Consider the following 17,264-nt stretch of genomic DNA (forward strand, 5'->3'; position numbering starts at 1 on the left):
TTTTCCTCCCCACGCCGTGGGGATGTAAAAATAGTGTTTTTGTGGGGGGGGGGGGGGTGACCATCTGGCTGTGAGAAATCCGGCATGCAAATCCTTCTCCTAAGTGCCTGCCTGGCGACTAAGTACCATACCACATAGGGCGTCGAAATCTGCCTGCAGATAACATGCGAGGATTCGATTCAAGAAGTCGGATTCCAATGTTCTGCGATACTCACTCCTCGGGGTCTTTCCATGGTGTTGAATGCAAGTCTCAATGTATAGCCTAGTGCCACTTTGTCGATATCGAACGTTGATAATGATGGGGGAAGAGGGTTGATCCTTGCAAGACACTAAAAGTAGACCCTACCCCAGATAGGGGCTAATCTACAATGTGAAAAGGGATGGAGGCGAGAATGAGCTGGTGGACAAAACACGAAACAGCTGCTTTATATTGAAACAGGAGACTGAATTAAGCATGGGTTTTCTAGTGTATCTGGAACATGTGAGATTCATGTATTCACTATCCCAGCCAACATTGTGTAAGTGAGAAAAAACGATCTTCGTTATACGGTATTGGAGGAATAAGTGGGGAAATAGGACCCCAAGATCTTGAGAATCATTCACAGAGGTCCGCGACACTGCAAACAATACTAGTAGGACTTCATGTCCATTCGTTGTTCTTTCATTTCCAGGCAGCTGCCTGGCAAAATCTCGAGAGATGGATCATTCGACCTCACACTGGCAGTGACGAAACAGTATTTTCGGCTTCCCGCTGCTGAATAGCAAGCAACTTCTCCCTCAGATCTTCGGTGAGCTTTAGTTCCATAAGCTGAAGATACTTCTGAGAGCCATGGACGTCGTTTTCCAGATATCCTCCTGAGACGCGTAATTTGCCGTCCCGTTTACGGGGAAATGTTGCTTTGAATGCTTGGGCCAGATCGAAGAATCCGGCCCATACCATCTCATCGGGCGTCATTTGGTATTGTTCTGCAATGGTCTCTGTTGTGAGAATTCCTGAGGCTTTCACGAGTTGGTATACCTCGGCAGAGTCGAATAAGATATCGACAGTAATTTCATATGGCCCAGAATTCTTTGAGCGAAGGACAGATGCGATGTCGGCCAGATATCGGGGGTTAGCAGGGATTTTGAAAGCGTTAACTTTAGGGACAATGGATGTGGCTTTGGTCTTTTGTGTCGGTGCGCCATTAGTAGCTTGCGAAAGGATGGTCGGCACAGGATCTTCAGGTGGTTGTTGGGGGCTCGCTTTGCCGAATTTACCAACTGTCCAGTGGAAGAGACCCTTGCCGTCAACCGTGTTTGCGATGCCGCTCTCGTGAGACGATGCGGATAAGGCACCTTCCTCGCCCTCAGCCAGTGACATTAGATGGTAGATGCAGAATTCGGCGCATTCCGCAACTTCAAGCTCAAGCTTCCCTCCAATCCCGAATCCAAAATTGCCAGATGTCGCCTTTTGTCCCTTGTAGGGGCCATGAACGCAAGCTACTCTGGCGACATTGGCAACACTTGTAGCTAGCTTTTGAGTCTCGGCGATGGCTTCGCCAACGAGAAAAACCCGCTGTGTCACAGCATATGGACGGTCGGCGAATGTCGGCGAAGAACTTACAGCCTCACCATTCAGGCCATATATGTGGAACCCCAAGTCCCAGAACTCTTTCACATCCTTGTGTTGCATCTTTGCGTAGCCCTTGACACGTTCCAACAAGTCATCGAGTTGACTGATCAAGATCGGATCAGAGAACGAGCCCATAAAGAGTGTTCGAAAGCCTGTAGTTCGTGCGGCTTCTAGCTTGACAGTATAATTTTCGCCGTTTGCGCGTGACGCCTCAAAGATAGCTCCGCGTACCCTCGTCGTTCGGCCATCCTCGAGCTGTTGAAAGGTACAGTTTGAAAGGTTCATGTAACCACCAGGCCCGTGAAGAATATCAGGGCGAGATTTCTCATAGAGCGAATGAGCTGCAACACTGCGTGGGATGCACTTGGCCTGAGGATCCATGGGCGTGAGGTCGAAGGTAGCATTCTTGTAAATCTGTGCAATGGCACCATTGCTCTTTGGAGTCGCACAGTGTCCTCCACACTCCATGATCTTGCCCATATGTGTGAAAGACCCTAAGATATCCTTGCCGAGGCTGTACATATCCCCGCTCTTCTTTTGAAGAGCGTTGTAAGCAGAGTATGCAACATACGGAGAAGGGTCATAGCTTCTACCACCGATAATGATGTTGAAATCCGGATTATCAAGCATCGCTTGCAAGTATGGTTCAGGGCCCATTTGTGCAACGATCCTAGGTACATCATCGATCTCCTTCTGAGTGAGTTCTGGAACGCTCTTGCCACAGCCGGTAATCTTGCCAGACTTCAATCTTTCTGTGACTCGAGTTGGTGTCACCCCAGCATAGATGGCTATGACCTTAATGTCCCATGAACTGGAGAGAGTTAGATATGTCCTTAGCCCAATTGACTGTAAATTCAATGAATTTACCTGTTTTCAGGAAGCTCGGCCAACTCTCGGATGATGGCTAAAAACTCATCCACGTGCTCATCGCTTCCGTCGCCACCAACGGAAGAGATCAACAAAGGAACCTTATACTTGATGCTGAAGTTGACCAGTCGATGCATATCACGCTCGTAGCACGATCTTGGGCAGCTCATATAGCCTAGAGCCAATTTAGAGGGCCCTGAATCTGTGGAGCCGGAGTCAAGAATTATAGCTGTGGGAGTGGATAGGCCTTTGGTTCCTTCCAATGCCTCAGCCACCTGGGAGTCCACAAATCCATTGCCAAAATTGCCGACCGGTGTGATTATCTGGCAGAGACGCTCATTGTCAGATCTAGGATTGGTAGAGGGCAACTCGTTGTCGTTGAGGAATGGAGCCATGGTGAGATTTGAGCTGGGCGTATGATTAAGACTGGTGTGCTAGGTCTGAGGAGGTTGTTGATATCATGCTCAGAGTAAAACACCCTCCTCTTCGCCAACTTTTGTATACACGCTGTGTAAGATTTCTGAAATATTGTGCTTGCGAGTAGGGATAGCTGACAGTCCGAGATCATTCCGAAGTTGATCTAGACATTACCATCATTGCGATATCAACCCCTCGTTTGGTAGAAACATACCATAATGACGATAGTAGCTGCCGTTCTCGCTGCTTGATTCAAATGGTTCAGTCTGCTCATCCTTGGTCTTGCTGTATCCGGGGTAAATTCGCATCTTGAGCGAGTTCGCAATAAGATGCGGGACAGTGGTGGAAGCCGAACGGAGGTAGGGAGCGGGACGGGTAAGACCCACGCACCTTTAAATGTGCGAATGGCGGAAGATGTGCGAAACCCGCACCTATCATGCTCTGAGAGGATGATTACTTGCCATTCTTATCCATCCAGCGGATAGTCCACGCAGTATATGTTTAGCACTTGATTCCGAAGCGCCACTTGTGGCTCTCGAACCTTCCTGATACGGCTGGATAGAGTCAGCCACATGTCTCGCTGAATCCCGCCATGTTTTAATAACGGTACAAGAAATAGGCATGAATGAAAACATTGGCCGGATATTTCAAGCTTTCTAAGCATCGGCGTCAAATCTGGCAATATCAAGAATTCTCAGCCCAACTATTATTTGAATTGGCTTCGGTATCTTGGGTCACTGGTTTCTACGATTGACTTGGTGAGCAAGAACCAAAAGGCGTCACTGGTCAGACAGTGAGAGTTGCTGGAATTCTAACTGCACGTAAATCTCTAGTATTCCACTTTAGAATAGTTAAAACTCTCGAATGTCGAAGACAAACTCGTCAGAATTCCACTGAAAACCGCTTAGATCATCTGGTAATGCTGCATCAGTAGTTTCAAATGGTTGTGCCGTATCATGCGAGTCCCATATCATAGGGGTGGAAGTTGATGGTTTATCCGATGCTGCGAAATTGACCACTTCTAGTATTTCACCGCTGTTTTCTGTGTGATTCGCAGAATGTTCAGCCTTTGCTGGGGTTGAGAGATAGGATAACGTGCTATACATTAGCGAAGCACCTAGCTTGCTATTGACAGGCGTACATTTTTGGTTATCGTTCTCATTCAAATTCTCCACGAGTTGTTCGATTACTCCCGCCACTCTCAGACACTCGAGTGAGTGAGAGTATCCAGAGAATAACTGATGAGCAATGGTGATGTGCGAGTACGCCAACTCCCTGTCTCTTTGAGAGAATTTCTGGTTCAAGTTGTTGCTTAGAAATTTCAAGAGGAAAATCACAGCAAACATGACAGTCTGCAAATAGAATTTCGGGTGGTGTATCAGGATACCACCTGACGGTGCTGGTTCCGAATCGGATGGCGTGGTGTTCAGCTTCTGGCTGTTGTGGACTAATGAAATGGCTGAGAGGAAGCCCCGGTGTAGAAGCATCTTGACAGAGTGCAGGGTGGACTCATCCGAGACTCGCGCCCTGTCGTATGAAGTTCTCCATACGATATTGAGACAATGAGAATAGAGATACAGCTTTGCCCGAAGGAGTTGTAGCTCTAGTTTAGTTGACCAAATATCCTTGTACATAGCATAAAGTGTGTCAAGCTCACTGCTGAACAAATTCATCAGACTTGAAGAAGTTGACGAATCAACATCTCCAGCGAGAGCCGTCGAGTAGTGCACAATTTGCCGTTGAATTTCGACCTGTGCCGTAAACGGTCGAGGACAGTCTGCGTCGTGTGACATAGTTGTAATCGTGGTGAGTTGAGCGGATGCAGACAAATGAGGAGGAATCCCGAGCCAGACACTGAGGCTAAGCTGGTGTTAGTACATTCTTCTAGCAAATGGTTCAGTACCCACGTAGTGCTGATACAGAAACAGGCCAACCAAGTCATTTGACGGGTATAGACGCTCATATGGTGCGCATCAGATAGACCACCAAAAGCCGCAAGGCACCTCCCAGGACCAGTTGATCAAGATTCATCTGCATCGCAGTGTTGAGGGCGATACCGCAATACTGCCAACTCGAATCTTGGCTCTGCCGCAGTCCAGACGTGGGCCAGTAGCAAATAATAAGGAGGGCTTGTAGAGTCCTAAAACTTCGAATTGGACTCAGCACGTGTTTTGTCAGTAGACTCTGGTAAGACTCCGTTACTCGGGAAAATAGAGAATGATAGTGCGGGTTATTATAGGTCGCAACCCGAATGATTGTCCAGAAAAGAAACGGATCGCAATCATGAAGATTCGATATCGATTCGACTCGTTCTAGGATCGGTAAATGTTCATAATAATGCAGGGCATAGCTACAGCGTCGGGGAAATTAGTGAACAGTCACTCCGCCCAAGACACCCATAAGGACTTACAACTCAAGAATTTCGGAAGCCTCCTGATAGTTGAGTGTAACGCCGTCCAAACTCCATGTGCTCGCCATATTGTGCTCGAAATCTGTGAGAAGAAGCCACTCGATACCACCACAAGATTTACTCGAATCGGCGTGACTTTCTGTACTCGGTCCTGTTGGGAAGAATCCCCCTTGGAGAGCATCCCCAAGAATGGAAACACGGGGAGGCACATTATTCTCCAGACTATTCACTCGTTTTGACATCTCTTCGAGGCGTCTAAAGGCGGTAATATCAGTTTGCAATCAGCTGAGGAGAAATTGTGATGGCCTCAAAAATGAATTACCCTCTCACGCTCACGCGTTTGAAATTGGAATCGATCTTGCAATCCAGTTTGTAGGATTTGCATCTGGAACAGGCGGCCGGAAAACTAGCCAGTGCATCGCATCGAAGCTATCCGGTATTCAGCAACAAGTATAGGCGGTCAATAGCGACATTGAAGAATGTACCTTCACCTGGCGACAGCTAGTACATGATTTGACTCGCCCTCTTGGCCGTCCTCCCCCCTCCATCTTGTCGACCATCGATTGGAACTGCTCAAAGCTGAAGAGGTTCACCTCTCTAGTTCTCTGTGCTATGCTGCAAAGTAAAATAATGCATTCCTGAATGACCCCTTTGTGCTAGCAGTCGCCCTCAGAACATGTCAACACAGCAGGCGAGATGCTTAATGGTGCTTTTTGATCGATCGGTTCTGCGTCAATCGCTGAGAAAGTAAATGACTTCCAGCCTTATTTCGACAAATATAAGGACGATGGAGTTATCAATCTGTTAATGGAATCTTGGAACGTCACATGCGTGCGATGGTTATCATAGTCTGGAATACTTATTAAAGCCGAGGTTGATTTCCAAGGGGTAAGGCCAGGAAGTTACGTAGCATAATGGCTCAGACCGCCATCATCGTGGACCATCTAACTAACCAGTTGATCCCAGGGACCCCCACCCGCCCAAGGCAGCCATGGCTGCCGTCGAAAAATTCAAGTCGGGGATGGGTGAGAGCCCCTGAGCCTCGGACGCCATGCCCCCAGATGATTTAATTAGCGCAGCCTACGTACGTCTGCAGCTTTGTTCCAAGGCGATACTTTAATTACCAATTAATTACAGGCATATCTCGTCGTCCATCAACCTTTCATCATTAACTGATTTAATAAATGGCAGAATCAAGCTCTCAAAGCGCGAGAGATGGCATCCATGCCAGCCTTGAGCTGTTCACGGCTCGGCCAACCGAAGCCTAATCGAAAGAACATATCTGGCATTTCAAACCAGTGACCTGGACCGACATAAGTAGCATGCTGAAGCAGCAGCCGCTCATAAAATTTTGCCGTTCCTCCAGGAGGCTCCGTCCTCATCTTTGGGAAACAAACAACTCCCCCAACGGGTCGGACCCATTCAAGAAGGTCTTCTTTTCCAATCCAGGTGGCTACCATGTCAAGTCGGATTTTCATCTCCTGGATAGTTTGACCTAGAATGATTTCGCGCTTCTCGAGGACCTGCTCGGCAATCCACTCGTCAATAACACTTCCAGAGATGTTGATTTGTTCCTTCGCCGCAAGGAATTGTTCCTGCAAGTCCTTGTTCTGAGTGATAACCCAGCCACAGCGAATACCAGGAATACCATAAGATTTAGACAAGGAGGCAACGCTGATGACATGATCACCTAACTGAGCTGCTATGGGTAATTGCTCTCCGTAATGAATGTCTCTGTAGGTTTCGTCGACTAATAGCAGACAACCTCTGGCTTTTGTGAGTGCAACAAGGCTGTTCAGGGTGTCTCGAGACATGACTGCACCAGTGGGATTGTGTGGGCAAGTTACGGACACAATCTTAGTGCCAGCCTTGATGACGCTCTCGATGAAGGAAAGATCGATCGTGAAACCGAGTTCGAAGGAGAGGTCTACATAAGTGATTTCGCAGCCAATGGCCTTGGGCGTTTCAATGTTGGTGGCGTAGTTTGGGCGCACGACCACCAGATGGTCGTCTCTAGTGAGTTGCGAGGTTGAAATGATGAAGAGAGCACCAGCTGCGCCGGAAGTAATCAGGACATCATCTTTGGAAAGCCCAGAGTCTGCGACAATTAGTTCACGAAGTCTGGTACTTCCTCGATGCTCATTGTACAAGAGAACAATGTCGGTCGGAATCTGCAACCCTAAAGTTCTTAAAGTCTGGTCGGCAATCGAGCTCTCTGATAAATTGTTTTTGATCTTATCATAACCATACTCCTCTGGGGACTCGATCTCGATAGGCATGCGCACGTACTTCATCTTTGCGCTTTAAGACCGTGTCCAAGCTGCAGGACTGTTCGATCAGGGATATACAATACACTGAATGCTAGATTAAGGCCCTGGAAACGCACCGCAGGCCAAACCTAGTCGTTTATCGGATGATCGCTTGCTTTCACCAAGGTTGAATTATGCTGAGACTGAAGCTCGAAAAGCCTTGTAACAGGGCGTTTGAATCTTGAAAATCTGCGGCGTACTCCGCGAGTGAAAGCACCCTGAGGACCATCCCGACAATCAGATACAGTGGTCTCCATCCAGATATACTCGTACTTATTGAGTCAATTTGTTGCATGTCTGGCCTACACATCTTAACACAATCAAATGTAGAAGCCAGTTGTAGACTCATTGTGACACATCTCTGCCTTAGGTACCGCAGCAAGAGCCTATAGTACGGTGTACCCCCTCAGCAGGCCCCGCCATCTACGACAAGCCTTATTTTGAGCACAGTCGACGACCCTGCGTATGTACAACGTACTCGGCAATTTTTTTCACTGTAAGCCATGAGCAGGATGATCACCAATCTACGGAGTAGCAGTCTGCAAATGAACTGGCCACCTTATTCGTTAAACTACCCCAGTATTCCCGGGGTAGTTCCTCCACCCCTTTAGCCTAAGGCAATCCTTGGAGTACTCCTCGTCACCCCCAGGCCAGCCCCAATATTTCGAGTTCTCCGGAGCTTGGTGCTGCAGATGCGGAGCTGGATTGGGAGGAGTGGTCTGCAGCCAAAGGAATGCTTACAGGCCGGCCACCAATTAGGTCAAATCCAAGTTGCGAGTTCGCTCCATCGAGCGAACGCGCTCAATGCTAGGTTTCCCCAGATTTGCCCTTTTATGCACCGAATACTCCATAACATTAAAACGAGATGGAATCTTGTCGAACCCACATTACAATCGCCTTATCAAAAATCCCTCCTTGGCCCTCAGGTGCAGGCATCGTGCTGTGGAACACAAGTACTGCTGACTGGGAAACTTTACTATCGAGTCAGTCCCCACTACAAACATCCATCTTAGTGAAACGTGCCTCGCGCCTACAACTTTTCCAACATGGAGGAAGACGGTGCCATGAAAGCCCCTGCCATGCATCTTGAAGATGCCACCTCTCGAGAAACCACGGTCGATCCGGCAGAGATGACACTATGGAAGAACCTTCGCAAGAATCCAAAGGTAGCGGCCTATTGCTTTGGTTTGACATCGGTGATATTGCTGTGGGGTTATGACTTGGCCATGACAAGTAATTTGTCTTCGCTTCCAGAGTTCCAGTAGGTGATTCTTATCCTTGGGATTCGCACGAGCGGTACTGATAATCATGTCCTATAGAAAGGTCTATGGCGTCTACAGGGAATCAGATGACAAGTGGATCATCGAATCACGATGGTTGGGAGCCTGGAATGCAGGAAGTCCGATCGGCATCATGCTCGGTTCACTCGCGGGCGGAGCGCTTCAAGATCGTTGGGGTCGCCGCTTCTCCTTGGGATTTGGAAGCCTTTCGTCTGTCCTCGGTGTGGCTGTTGTCTGGTGCTCGCAATATGCTGGTGGGGGTCGTCATGGCATATACATGCTGGGCAAGATCTGTCAAGGTTTCACCATTGGTATCGCGGTTTGCACAGCGCAGACGTACATGTCAGAGGTCCTCCCACCAGCCATTCGAGCCCCTGTGGTGGCCTTCTTTCCCGTATTCCAACTCATTGGCCAATTAATCTCCGCGGCCATTGCACTCACCGCAGAAGATATTGAAGGACCGGACTCCTATCGCATTTGCATCATTTCCGAATGGCCATTTTCAGCATTGCCACTCATTCTTTCCCTAATCATTCCGGAAAGCCCAATCTATCTCGTCCGCAAGGGTCGCCTGGAAGATGCTCGTAAGCAGCAAAAGCGTCTCGACAAGGCTGGGGTTGACTCCAACGCAAAGATCGAACGCATTCAGGCCTTGATTTTGCATGAACAAGAAGCGGCGCAGTCGGACGACTCCCGATATATGGATTGTTGGAAAGGAACGGATCGCCGTCGGACTGTCATTGTCCTATTTGCAGCTATTCTGCCCCAGCTTTTCGGCCTCCCAGTTCTCGGGGACGGGTCATACTTTCTGCAAATCGCCGGCATGAAAGCGAGAAACAGCCTCATCTTCCTCATCTCTGGAGTTCTTGGCGGATTGATAGCAAACTTGATCAGCATGTGGCTTATGACCCGGACTGGGAGGCGTAGGCTCATGATTGCAACACTGGCCCCACTTGTTGCTCTTTGGCTTGTTCTGGGTGTCGTAGGATGCTTCGAATCAGACACTTCTCCATGGTGAGTGGATATAATGCGGAGACTACCACCTTGTGGGAAACGCTAACACTATTAGGGTTGCCGGTGTCGACTTGAACGTGATAACTTTCGTAGCTGGTCTGGGAGTTTGGCCAGCGTCCTACGTTGTTGGTGGTGAGATTTCATCCCTTCGCCTCCGTGCGAAAAGTCAAGGCCTTGGCTGGGCATTCGGGGGTATTGGAAACTTTGTCTTCAGCACTGTTGTTCCATTTATCTACAACTCAGATGCTGGTAATCTTCGTTCCAAGATTGGCTTTGTCTGGTTGGGAATTTGTGCCCTGACATTTGTGGCGGTTTGGTTCCTCATTCCGGAGACCTATGCACGCACTCCTTACCAACTTGATCTGATGTTCGAACAGAAACTTCCAACAAGGAAGTTCCGCCACTGGGTGCCAGAAGCCAACAACGATATCGATCGTATTGAGGTTCGGGACGAGAAAGCATGAGGAGGGTCCGGTTTCGGAATGTCAGGAGAGAATCTTTAAACGCTTCGTCGTCTGTACCTTGTCAATAGAGGTATGATAGCTTAAAATGAGGCATGTAACCATCGGAGTTCGTTTTCTCCACTGTAATTTCTGGCTTTCCTAGCCTTCCAATCATTTGGCAGAAACTTACACGCAGGAAGGCGAAAGATATGTCGAAGAATGAACATACGCACATGTTTCTTGGTGGCCAGCGGGAACCAACTAGGTTGCCGCTATGCCACCTATAAACGCCAGCGCCAATCGGATCAAACCACACAGTGGCGATCTGCGCCAGTGGGTCAATCAGAATTGTTGTTATATCCAGTCCTGTGCACCCTAGGATGGACTCACATGGTTCAATTTAATTTTGACCGATATCAACGTAGGAATCTGCACTAGATGAGCGAATGTGGCTCGTGGGAGCGAAGGCCGAGCGCCGCCCAATTGAGGAAATACAATGCCGAACTAGCCTCGCTCGATAATGTCGACATAACGAATTACCACATACAAATTGAGGGCATTCCCTGCTGCTGTCTGTCTTTTCAGTCGAATTCCATACACCCTTCAAGAGCGCGCTGTTGGTCTCTGGCTCTAGAGACTTCGAACCATTGCTGGTACCAAAACTTTGCTACAGCATCTTGTAGCTAGATAGCTGCTATACTTCACGAAGATGGCACAAGCAGCGAACAATGAAGTCTGTGAGCCTGCACAGGAGAAAGAAATAGGCTTGGTGGGCGACGTCAAAACGCGGCCGGCGGACTCGTTCCTCGTCCACTTCGAAGAGTCTGGGGATCCTCTCAATCCCAAGAACTGGCCTGTGAAGAAGAAGTGGGTGGTAACAAGTGTGCTATCCGTCACGGGATTTAACCGCATAATGGTGTCGACGATAATGGCGCCAGCACTTCCAGATATTGCTGCCGAGCTCAACATGAACCAGACCACATCGGTGATGGCCTTATCTGTGTATCTCCTCGCCACTGCTTTTGGGCCATTGCTCATAGGACCACTTTCTGAGATCTATGGCCGGAAACCCGTTCTTCATGGGACCAACATTTGGTTCCTTGTTTGGAATATCGTTTGCGGTTTTGCGAACAGCAAGTCCGTCCTGATCGCTGCCCGGTTACTTGCCGGATTTGGTGCGAGTGCGATATACACCCTTGGCGGTGGCGTTCTTGGGGACATCTGGAGAGCGGAAGAGCGAGGGCGGTCACTTGCGCTATATATGCTTGTCCCTTTGCTTGGCGCAGCCGTGGGACCGATTTTAGGCGGAATTATAACTTCTGCGACGACCTGGCGGTGGATGTTTTGGTCGACGTCGATATTTCAACTTGTGGCATCGATCCTGTCGTTTTTCTTGTTCCACGAGACTTACGCACACACCATTCTCAAGGAGAGGGCGAAAGCTTTGCGAAGTAGCACGGGCGACACCCGCTATCATGCGCCAATTGAGAATGTGCAAAAAGATCAAAAAAAGGGCTGGATCTGGCAGAGAAATCTTTCTCGGCCTTGCCGATTGCTGATATTCCATCCCATCGTCCAAATCCAGGCTCTCGTATCGGGGTTTGCGTACGGTGTGACCTATTTGGTGATATCAAGCTATGCCAACTTGTGGATCACTCGTTATGGGGAATCTGCTTCGACGAGTGGCTTACACTACCTTGCAATGTGCATAGGTGAGATCCTTGGGGCGCAGATTGGGGGACTGTTGATGGATCTCGTCTTTCAAAGATTGAAGAAGAGACGTGGAGGCACGATCACCGCCGAGTTCCACGTCCCTCTGATGTTGCCAGGCTGTGCGATCACAATTTTAGGCTTTCTGCTTTTCGGCTGGAGCGCACAGAGCCGTGAGTTTTGGGTAGCGGTAGACCTTGGTGCTCTGTTGTTATCCTTTGGAAGCACATTAACCGGTCAGACCTTGCAAGCATATGTCATCGACTCATATCCTGACCACACGAGTTCGGCATTGGCAGCATCTCAATTGGTTCGCAGCCTCACAGCATTCGGCTTTCCACTGTTTGGTCCTCAATTATATGCAGCTTTGGGTTATGGATGGGGAAACAGCTTGTTGGCTCTGATTACTGCCGCGATTGGTATTCCATCGCCGATAGTATTGTGGATGTTCGGTGCTAAGCTACGCTCGAAAGCCTCGTCGACTTACTAAGACTATGACATGGAATATGGAGTCAAAGTCTTGCGCAGTCATCAGGACTTACAATTTGGTGCCTGTCGGTCCTCATAACTAGCAAAGTGCCGTTACCGATCAGACTTCAAAGATCAGGCTCAATCGGGTGGTGGCAGACAAAGAAGCTGACTTCCTTTGTGCAAATCAGTACAGCCTCTAGATCTTCAACTTGCATGCGAATCGCTATTAACATAAGGCTACCAGCCTTTCCGGACTGAGGGTCAAAACACTCGTAGACATAAAGGGTTTGATCCCGCGAAGGGCGAAGTCTTTGCTTGAAGCTCTCCTCATGGAGGCGGGCGACCAAGCCTAGCCCTTCAGGGCGAAGCTGATTACTCACGTGATTGTGGTTGTCTCACGTCACGTGCTTAGTGTGGCTTTTTCCTCGGCTGACCTTCCTAAATTAAATATATATTGCTGTCACCAAACCCTTTGCAACCCTACCAACGACAGATCCTGTGTCACAACGTTGCAGACGAGTCGGATCTCCCTACAAGGTGGTTTGAAGTGTTAGACATGGCTGCGCCCTACCCTTGGTGACAAAAGCCCGCACATCTTCCCTTTCCTCATCTTTCAGCGTCAGTCATGGCATCGACTCTACCCTCTCCGCGCTACCGTGCCACGAATGCCACAAAGGACGAACCCGACAAGGCGAATGGTTCTACGCTTCAGAACGTCTCTGTAGAAGGGAAAAAACAAAGCACACATACCACATCACCATCATGGGGCACAGCCTCTTCTCTGGCCCTGATCTGGGCTCCCACCTTGGTTCTGATATTTGGCGGTTGCTGTTCCAATGTCTACACGCTGGAGGCTCTCATTCAGACCTCTCCATCTTCCGGTCCTCTGATCACCGCCTTTCAGTTCCTCCTCGTTGCTCTAGCCACTCTTCCAAAGCATTTTTCTTTCCAACGTGGTTTGCGGAACTTCTACCTCAAACCACGTGCCATCCCTTTGAAAAAATGGCTGATTTACACTGCTTACTTCTTGAGCATCAACATATTGAACAATTTCGCATTCAATTACCGCATAAGCATACCCTTGCACATCATACTACGCTCCGCAGGACCCGTGACAACCATGGCGATCGGCAGATTCTGGGGAGGGAAACGGTACCCAACCCAGAAAATTACGGCAGTGGCTCTGCTTTTTGTAGGTGTTGTGCTTGCAGCAATCAGTGATGCATCGAACAAGCCGCCGCATTCTCATCAGGATGACCTGACTGAGAGTTCTTTCAAGGAAATCGGGCCAAGCAGCATCTCACACCAGGCTCCTGGATTTGCTCTCCTGGCTTCTGCACTTGTATTGTCTGCATGCATGGGTCTCTTTACCGATGATATGTACAGTATGCACGGTCGCTCAAATACCATTACTGCAGAGACACTCTTCTACAGTCATACTTTGTCGCTTCCTTTCTTCGCAGCCCAAGTCAGACCTTTGGCTGGCGAGTTCTACAGTATCGTCGCCATGTCTACGCGTGATCAGCCAACGGTCAAATCAGAGTCGCTTCTTAAGGCATGGAAGATACCCCTTTCTCCCATGTCGCCACTGCATCACTTCAGTGTCCCCATTCCAGTGGCTCTACTTTTTTTGAATGCTTTCACGCAACTATTATGCATTGTGGGCGTCAACAGGCTTAGTGCACAGTCATCATCATTGACAGTAAGCATTGTGCTCAATATCCGCAAATTAGCAAGTCTACTTCTGAGTATCTGGCTATTTGGCAATCGATTGCCACCTGGTGTGGTCATGGGTGCTGTAGTGGTTTTCGTGGGTGGTGGTCTATACGCCCTGCCTGCTTCTTCAGGGTCTCGGAAAGCGAACGCTAGACTCCTTGATTCAAAGTCTTTGCAAACAGACAAGAAAGTACGCTAGAATGGTCCAAAATTGATCATCTACATTGTCATTTCTTTGAAGCTCACAGAGAGGCTTTGTGAACCGACTGGACCAGTTTTGTCAATGTTTTCATGCGCTATTGCCAATCGAGATCCAAGTTCGTGACATGCATGGTTGAACTCAGTTCTTGTGACGGCTTGATAAGGTCTCCAACATCCGTATCATGCTCGGAATCTCATCCTCGCGCAGTGGTTCTCCCTTGACCGAGCTGCGGGACTCCCTCCTCGTTAAGACAATAAAGTGCAGTCTTCATGAAAGGTTCTGTGCCATGCACAAAGTATTGCATCTCTTTAATTCAACTGGCTTCTATGGACTTACCGTACTGCGATTGTATCTCTTTGACCCAATTGTCTTTGATGGACTAACGGCATTGTGATTCTCATTGTCGGTTCAGTCGACTTCTGTAGCATTGTCTCTAGATTACTATATTTAGATCGAATGATCCGCTTCCTTCATGAAATGAATCCCAAACCTATTCAAATCGACTTGGAACTCTTCAGAAGCACTGAGACTATTCTACAACTGGCAGCACACATTGCAACAGAAACTTTTAAGCTCGACGCACAGTCTTCGCAACGCTAAAAATGTCGATTGAGAAGTATGCCGTATTCTTTCCAGAAGGAGATGGATACTTACATTGTTCTGAGTTAGGAAAAGGGACCCGGGCTATCACCCAAGTCGTCCGCTCGATAGCAGACAACATGGAGTATGTCAGAAAAAAGACAAAGCCAACGGCAGCAACTAGCCAGGGCAGTTTTGGCATGTACTCAAGGGAGGTAAGTTTGTATCGTGCGCATCGCCTCGTACCACGAATGGTGGGCAACGAAGAGTTCTGTGTCCTACCACAGGAACATCCTATGCACAATGCGTTCAAGTCATCATCCATAATATCCACCTTCTGCAACGGTGGAACACTCCATCGCTTGAGCAAGGTGTTCTGTGATGGACATAAACTTATCCCAGAGGCGCTTCTGTGGCATCTTCTGGACCAAATGCTCGAGGTACTTGGCTTCTTACACCGGGGCTACCCGTCTATATACCATGCTGACATACATTTTGAGAACATCTTCCTACATTTTGCAGATGACTCTCAGCAGTTTCCAGACTTCTACCTTGGAGATTTTGGGCAAGCCCACATGTTGGATCAGTTCATCTGGGAAGTCGGCCCAAATCCAGCACGAATGGCTCTGAACACTCGGACCGATTGGAAGTTGTCTGCGGGTATCTTCAGTGACATGCGTATGCTTATCAATACGGTCAAACACGCCATCTTTGCTTCTCGATGGGGATTTAAATCACAGTATTCGCATGTCGAAGAAGTGCAGGCTCTCGCAAATATTTCTCCTGAGTTCACGGCGGTGCTGGAACAGTTGATGAAAGCCTCTGTCTTGAGGCAAGCTATACCTCACCCCACACACGGTGACAACCATCAAAGTGACCATAGCGAACGCTATGAGCAACTAATTCGGATTCGCCGAGCCGTGTCCAGAAAGGCTAAAGTGGTACGATCTGCACTGGCCGATCTACCCGATCTGCAATGGACCAGACCAGGTCGTTCTCAGGAGGACGCCGTCGCGGGATCCCATGAGAAGCTCCAGGGCTCCTACGAGCCTACACTATTCTCATCACGAGCTGAACTGCTGTCCCAGGCTGAAAGGATTCCTGGGCCTTGGCGCATTGCACGCGTCGATGGCACTTCGAACAAGGTCTTGGGGGTGGAGAAGCTCACTTTCGGATTCCATCTGCCCCATGTCTCCAGTAGATGTTTGAACGGCTGTGACTGCAGAGTCCGAAGGCAGAATGGCCAACGCGTCGCATTCAATTGGGATGATCACTGCAGAATCCCCCAACTCGTGGAGACAGAGGTCGATAGGATCGGCATGGACGCCCTTCGTGAAGAAGCTGGTACTATCTTGCCAGGTAGTCCTGTGCCAGCGCACTTCGAACTCGATCCTGAGTGGACTGCTGAGAGACTGGGGTCCGCGGCCGAACATCCTATGGACGAGAGCGTATAATTGACGAGAGCTCCTATTCGTGGAGTAGCATATAAAACACTGTGTGCAAGCCATGCACAACAGACCCAATTGATATCGTAATATGTCACACACTTCTTCCTCTTTCCTTCCTCCTGTTCATTCATCCTGCTTGCAGGTATTCAAATCAAAGCGAGTAGAGGGGACGGGCCAAAATTCATGCCGGCACTGCAAAGCGGCACGTCCTCGATGCCATGATATCATAGCAGGACAAAGGAGACACGGTTCTGGGATTGACGAGACACATGATATGACTTGCTAGGTATGGGAGCCTGGAGTACGCATAGAGCGGTTTGTGGAGGAGATTGCTGTACAGAGTATCATCTTTCTTCATTGTTACATCCATCCATTGAACGGACTCACCATTGATGAGATGTGTAGCACTCACAATCATAGAGCATTGTCCATGAACCCGATTGCTCATCACTCCTTTGTTGTGTAGCCATTTGGCATCGTGCTTTGGTATTGCAGCCAGAACGAATAGGCTGACGTGAACATTCTAGCATTGCCACGACTACCTAGTTTCCTCCTCTATAATGGATATCTCATCTTGTTTCAGTACGATCAAGTATTCCAAAAAAAAAATTGGGTATGATTAGGGGCTAGGGCTCGAGTTTGGGGGGCTATAGTGCCGTTATTCGGTTCACAAGTTTGGTCATGTCACGGAGCTCGAGCTCTATTTCGTAACAAAGGAGGTAGTGTGGTCGCTCAACTTGAGCACTGATTGGTTTCCGTGTGGTAACACCCTGTAAGAGAGTTTGG

At 48.7% G+C, this 17,264-nt stretch overlaps 7 protein-coding genes across 7 annotated transcripts; 4 read left to right on the top strand and 3 right to left on the bottom strand.

The window, feature by feature from the left end:
* Window positions 1-712: 712 nt before the first annotated feature.
* On the bottom strand, window positions 713-2,874 carry LTR84_010538 (uncharacterized protein; the record flags this gene model as incomplete). Its single annotated transcript, XM_064854074.1, has 2 exons — window positions 713-2,423; window positions 2,480-2,874. The coding sequence occupies 2 exons, from the start codon at window positions 2,872-2,874 to the stop codon at window positions 713-715; spliced, it is 2,106 nt and encodes a 701-aa protein (XP_064700300.1).
* An 873-nt stretch (window positions 2,875-3,747) lies between these two features.
* On the bottom strand, window positions 3,748-5,548 carry LTR84_010539 (uncharacterized protein; the record flags this gene model as incomplete). Its single annotated transcript, XM_064854075.1, has 2 exons — window positions 3,748-4,756; window positions 5,307-5,548. The coding sequence occupies 2 exons, from the start codon at window positions 5,546-5,548 to the stop codon at window positions 3,748-3,750; spliced, it is 1,251 nt and encodes a 416-aa protein (XP_064700301.1).
* Window positions 5,549-6,499: 951 nt separating this feature from the next.
* On the bottom strand, window positions 6,500-7,600 carry LTR84_010540 (uncharacterized protein; the record flags this gene model as incomplete). Its single annotated transcript, XM_064854076.1, has 1 exon — window positions 6,500-7,600. The coding sequence occupies one exon, from the start codon at window positions 7,598-7,600 to the stop codon at window positions 6,500-6,502; it is 1,101 nt and encodes a 366-aa protein (XP_064700302.1).
* Window positions 7,601-8,661: 1,061 nt separating this feature from the next.
* LTR84_010541 (uncharacterized protein) lies at window positions 8,662-10,373 on the top strand (the record flags this gene model as incomplete). The annotated part of the gene is made up of 3 exons (XM_064854077.1): window positions 8,662-8,876; window positions 8,935-9,909; window positions 9,965-10,373. 3 exons carry the CDS (start codon window positions 8,662-8,664, stop codon window positions 10,371-10,373), a joined length of 1,599 nt encoding a protein of 532 aa, XP_064700303.1.
* Window positions 10,374-11,061: 688 nt separating this feature from the next.
* Window positions 11,062-12,552, top strand: LTR84_010542 (uncharacterized protein; the record flags this gene model as incomplete). Its single annotated transcript, XM_064854078.1, has 1 exon — window positions 11,062-12,552. One exon carries the CDS (start codon window positions 11,062-11,064, stop codon window positions 12,550-12,552), a length of 1,491 nt encoding a protein of 496 aa, XP_064700304.1.
* Window positions 12,553-13,158: 606 nt separating this feature from the next.
* On the top strand, window positions 13,159-14,448 carry LTR84_010543 (uncharacterized protein; the record flags this gene model as incomplete). The annotated part of the gene is made up of 1 exon (XM_064854079.1): window positions 13,159-14,448. The coding sequence occupies one exon, from the start codon at window positions 13,159-13,161 to the stop codon at window positions 14,446-14,448; it is 1,290 nt and encodes a 429-aa protein (XP_064700305.1).
* A 722-nt stretch (window positions 14,449-15,170) lies between these two features.
* LTR84_010544 (uncharacterized protein) lies at window positions 15,171-16,484 on the top strand (the record flags this gene model as incomplete). Its single annotated transcript, XM_064854080.1, has 1 exon — window positions 15,171-16,484. The coding sequence occupies one exon, from the start codon at window positions 15,171-15,173 to the stop codon at window positions 16,482-16,484; it is 1,314 nt and encodes a 437-aa protein (XP_064700306.1).
* Between the last annotated feature and the right edge of the window lie 780 nt (window positions 16,485-17,264).

Source organism: Exophiala bonariae (assembly GCF_035927105.1).
Source record: "Exophiala bonariae strain CCFEE 5792 chromosome Unknown scaffold_45, whole genome shotgun sequence".
Taxonomy (NCBI): Eukaryota; Fungi; Ascomycota; class Eurotiomycetes; order Chaetothyriales; family Herpotrichiellaceae; genus Exophiala; species Exophiala bonariae.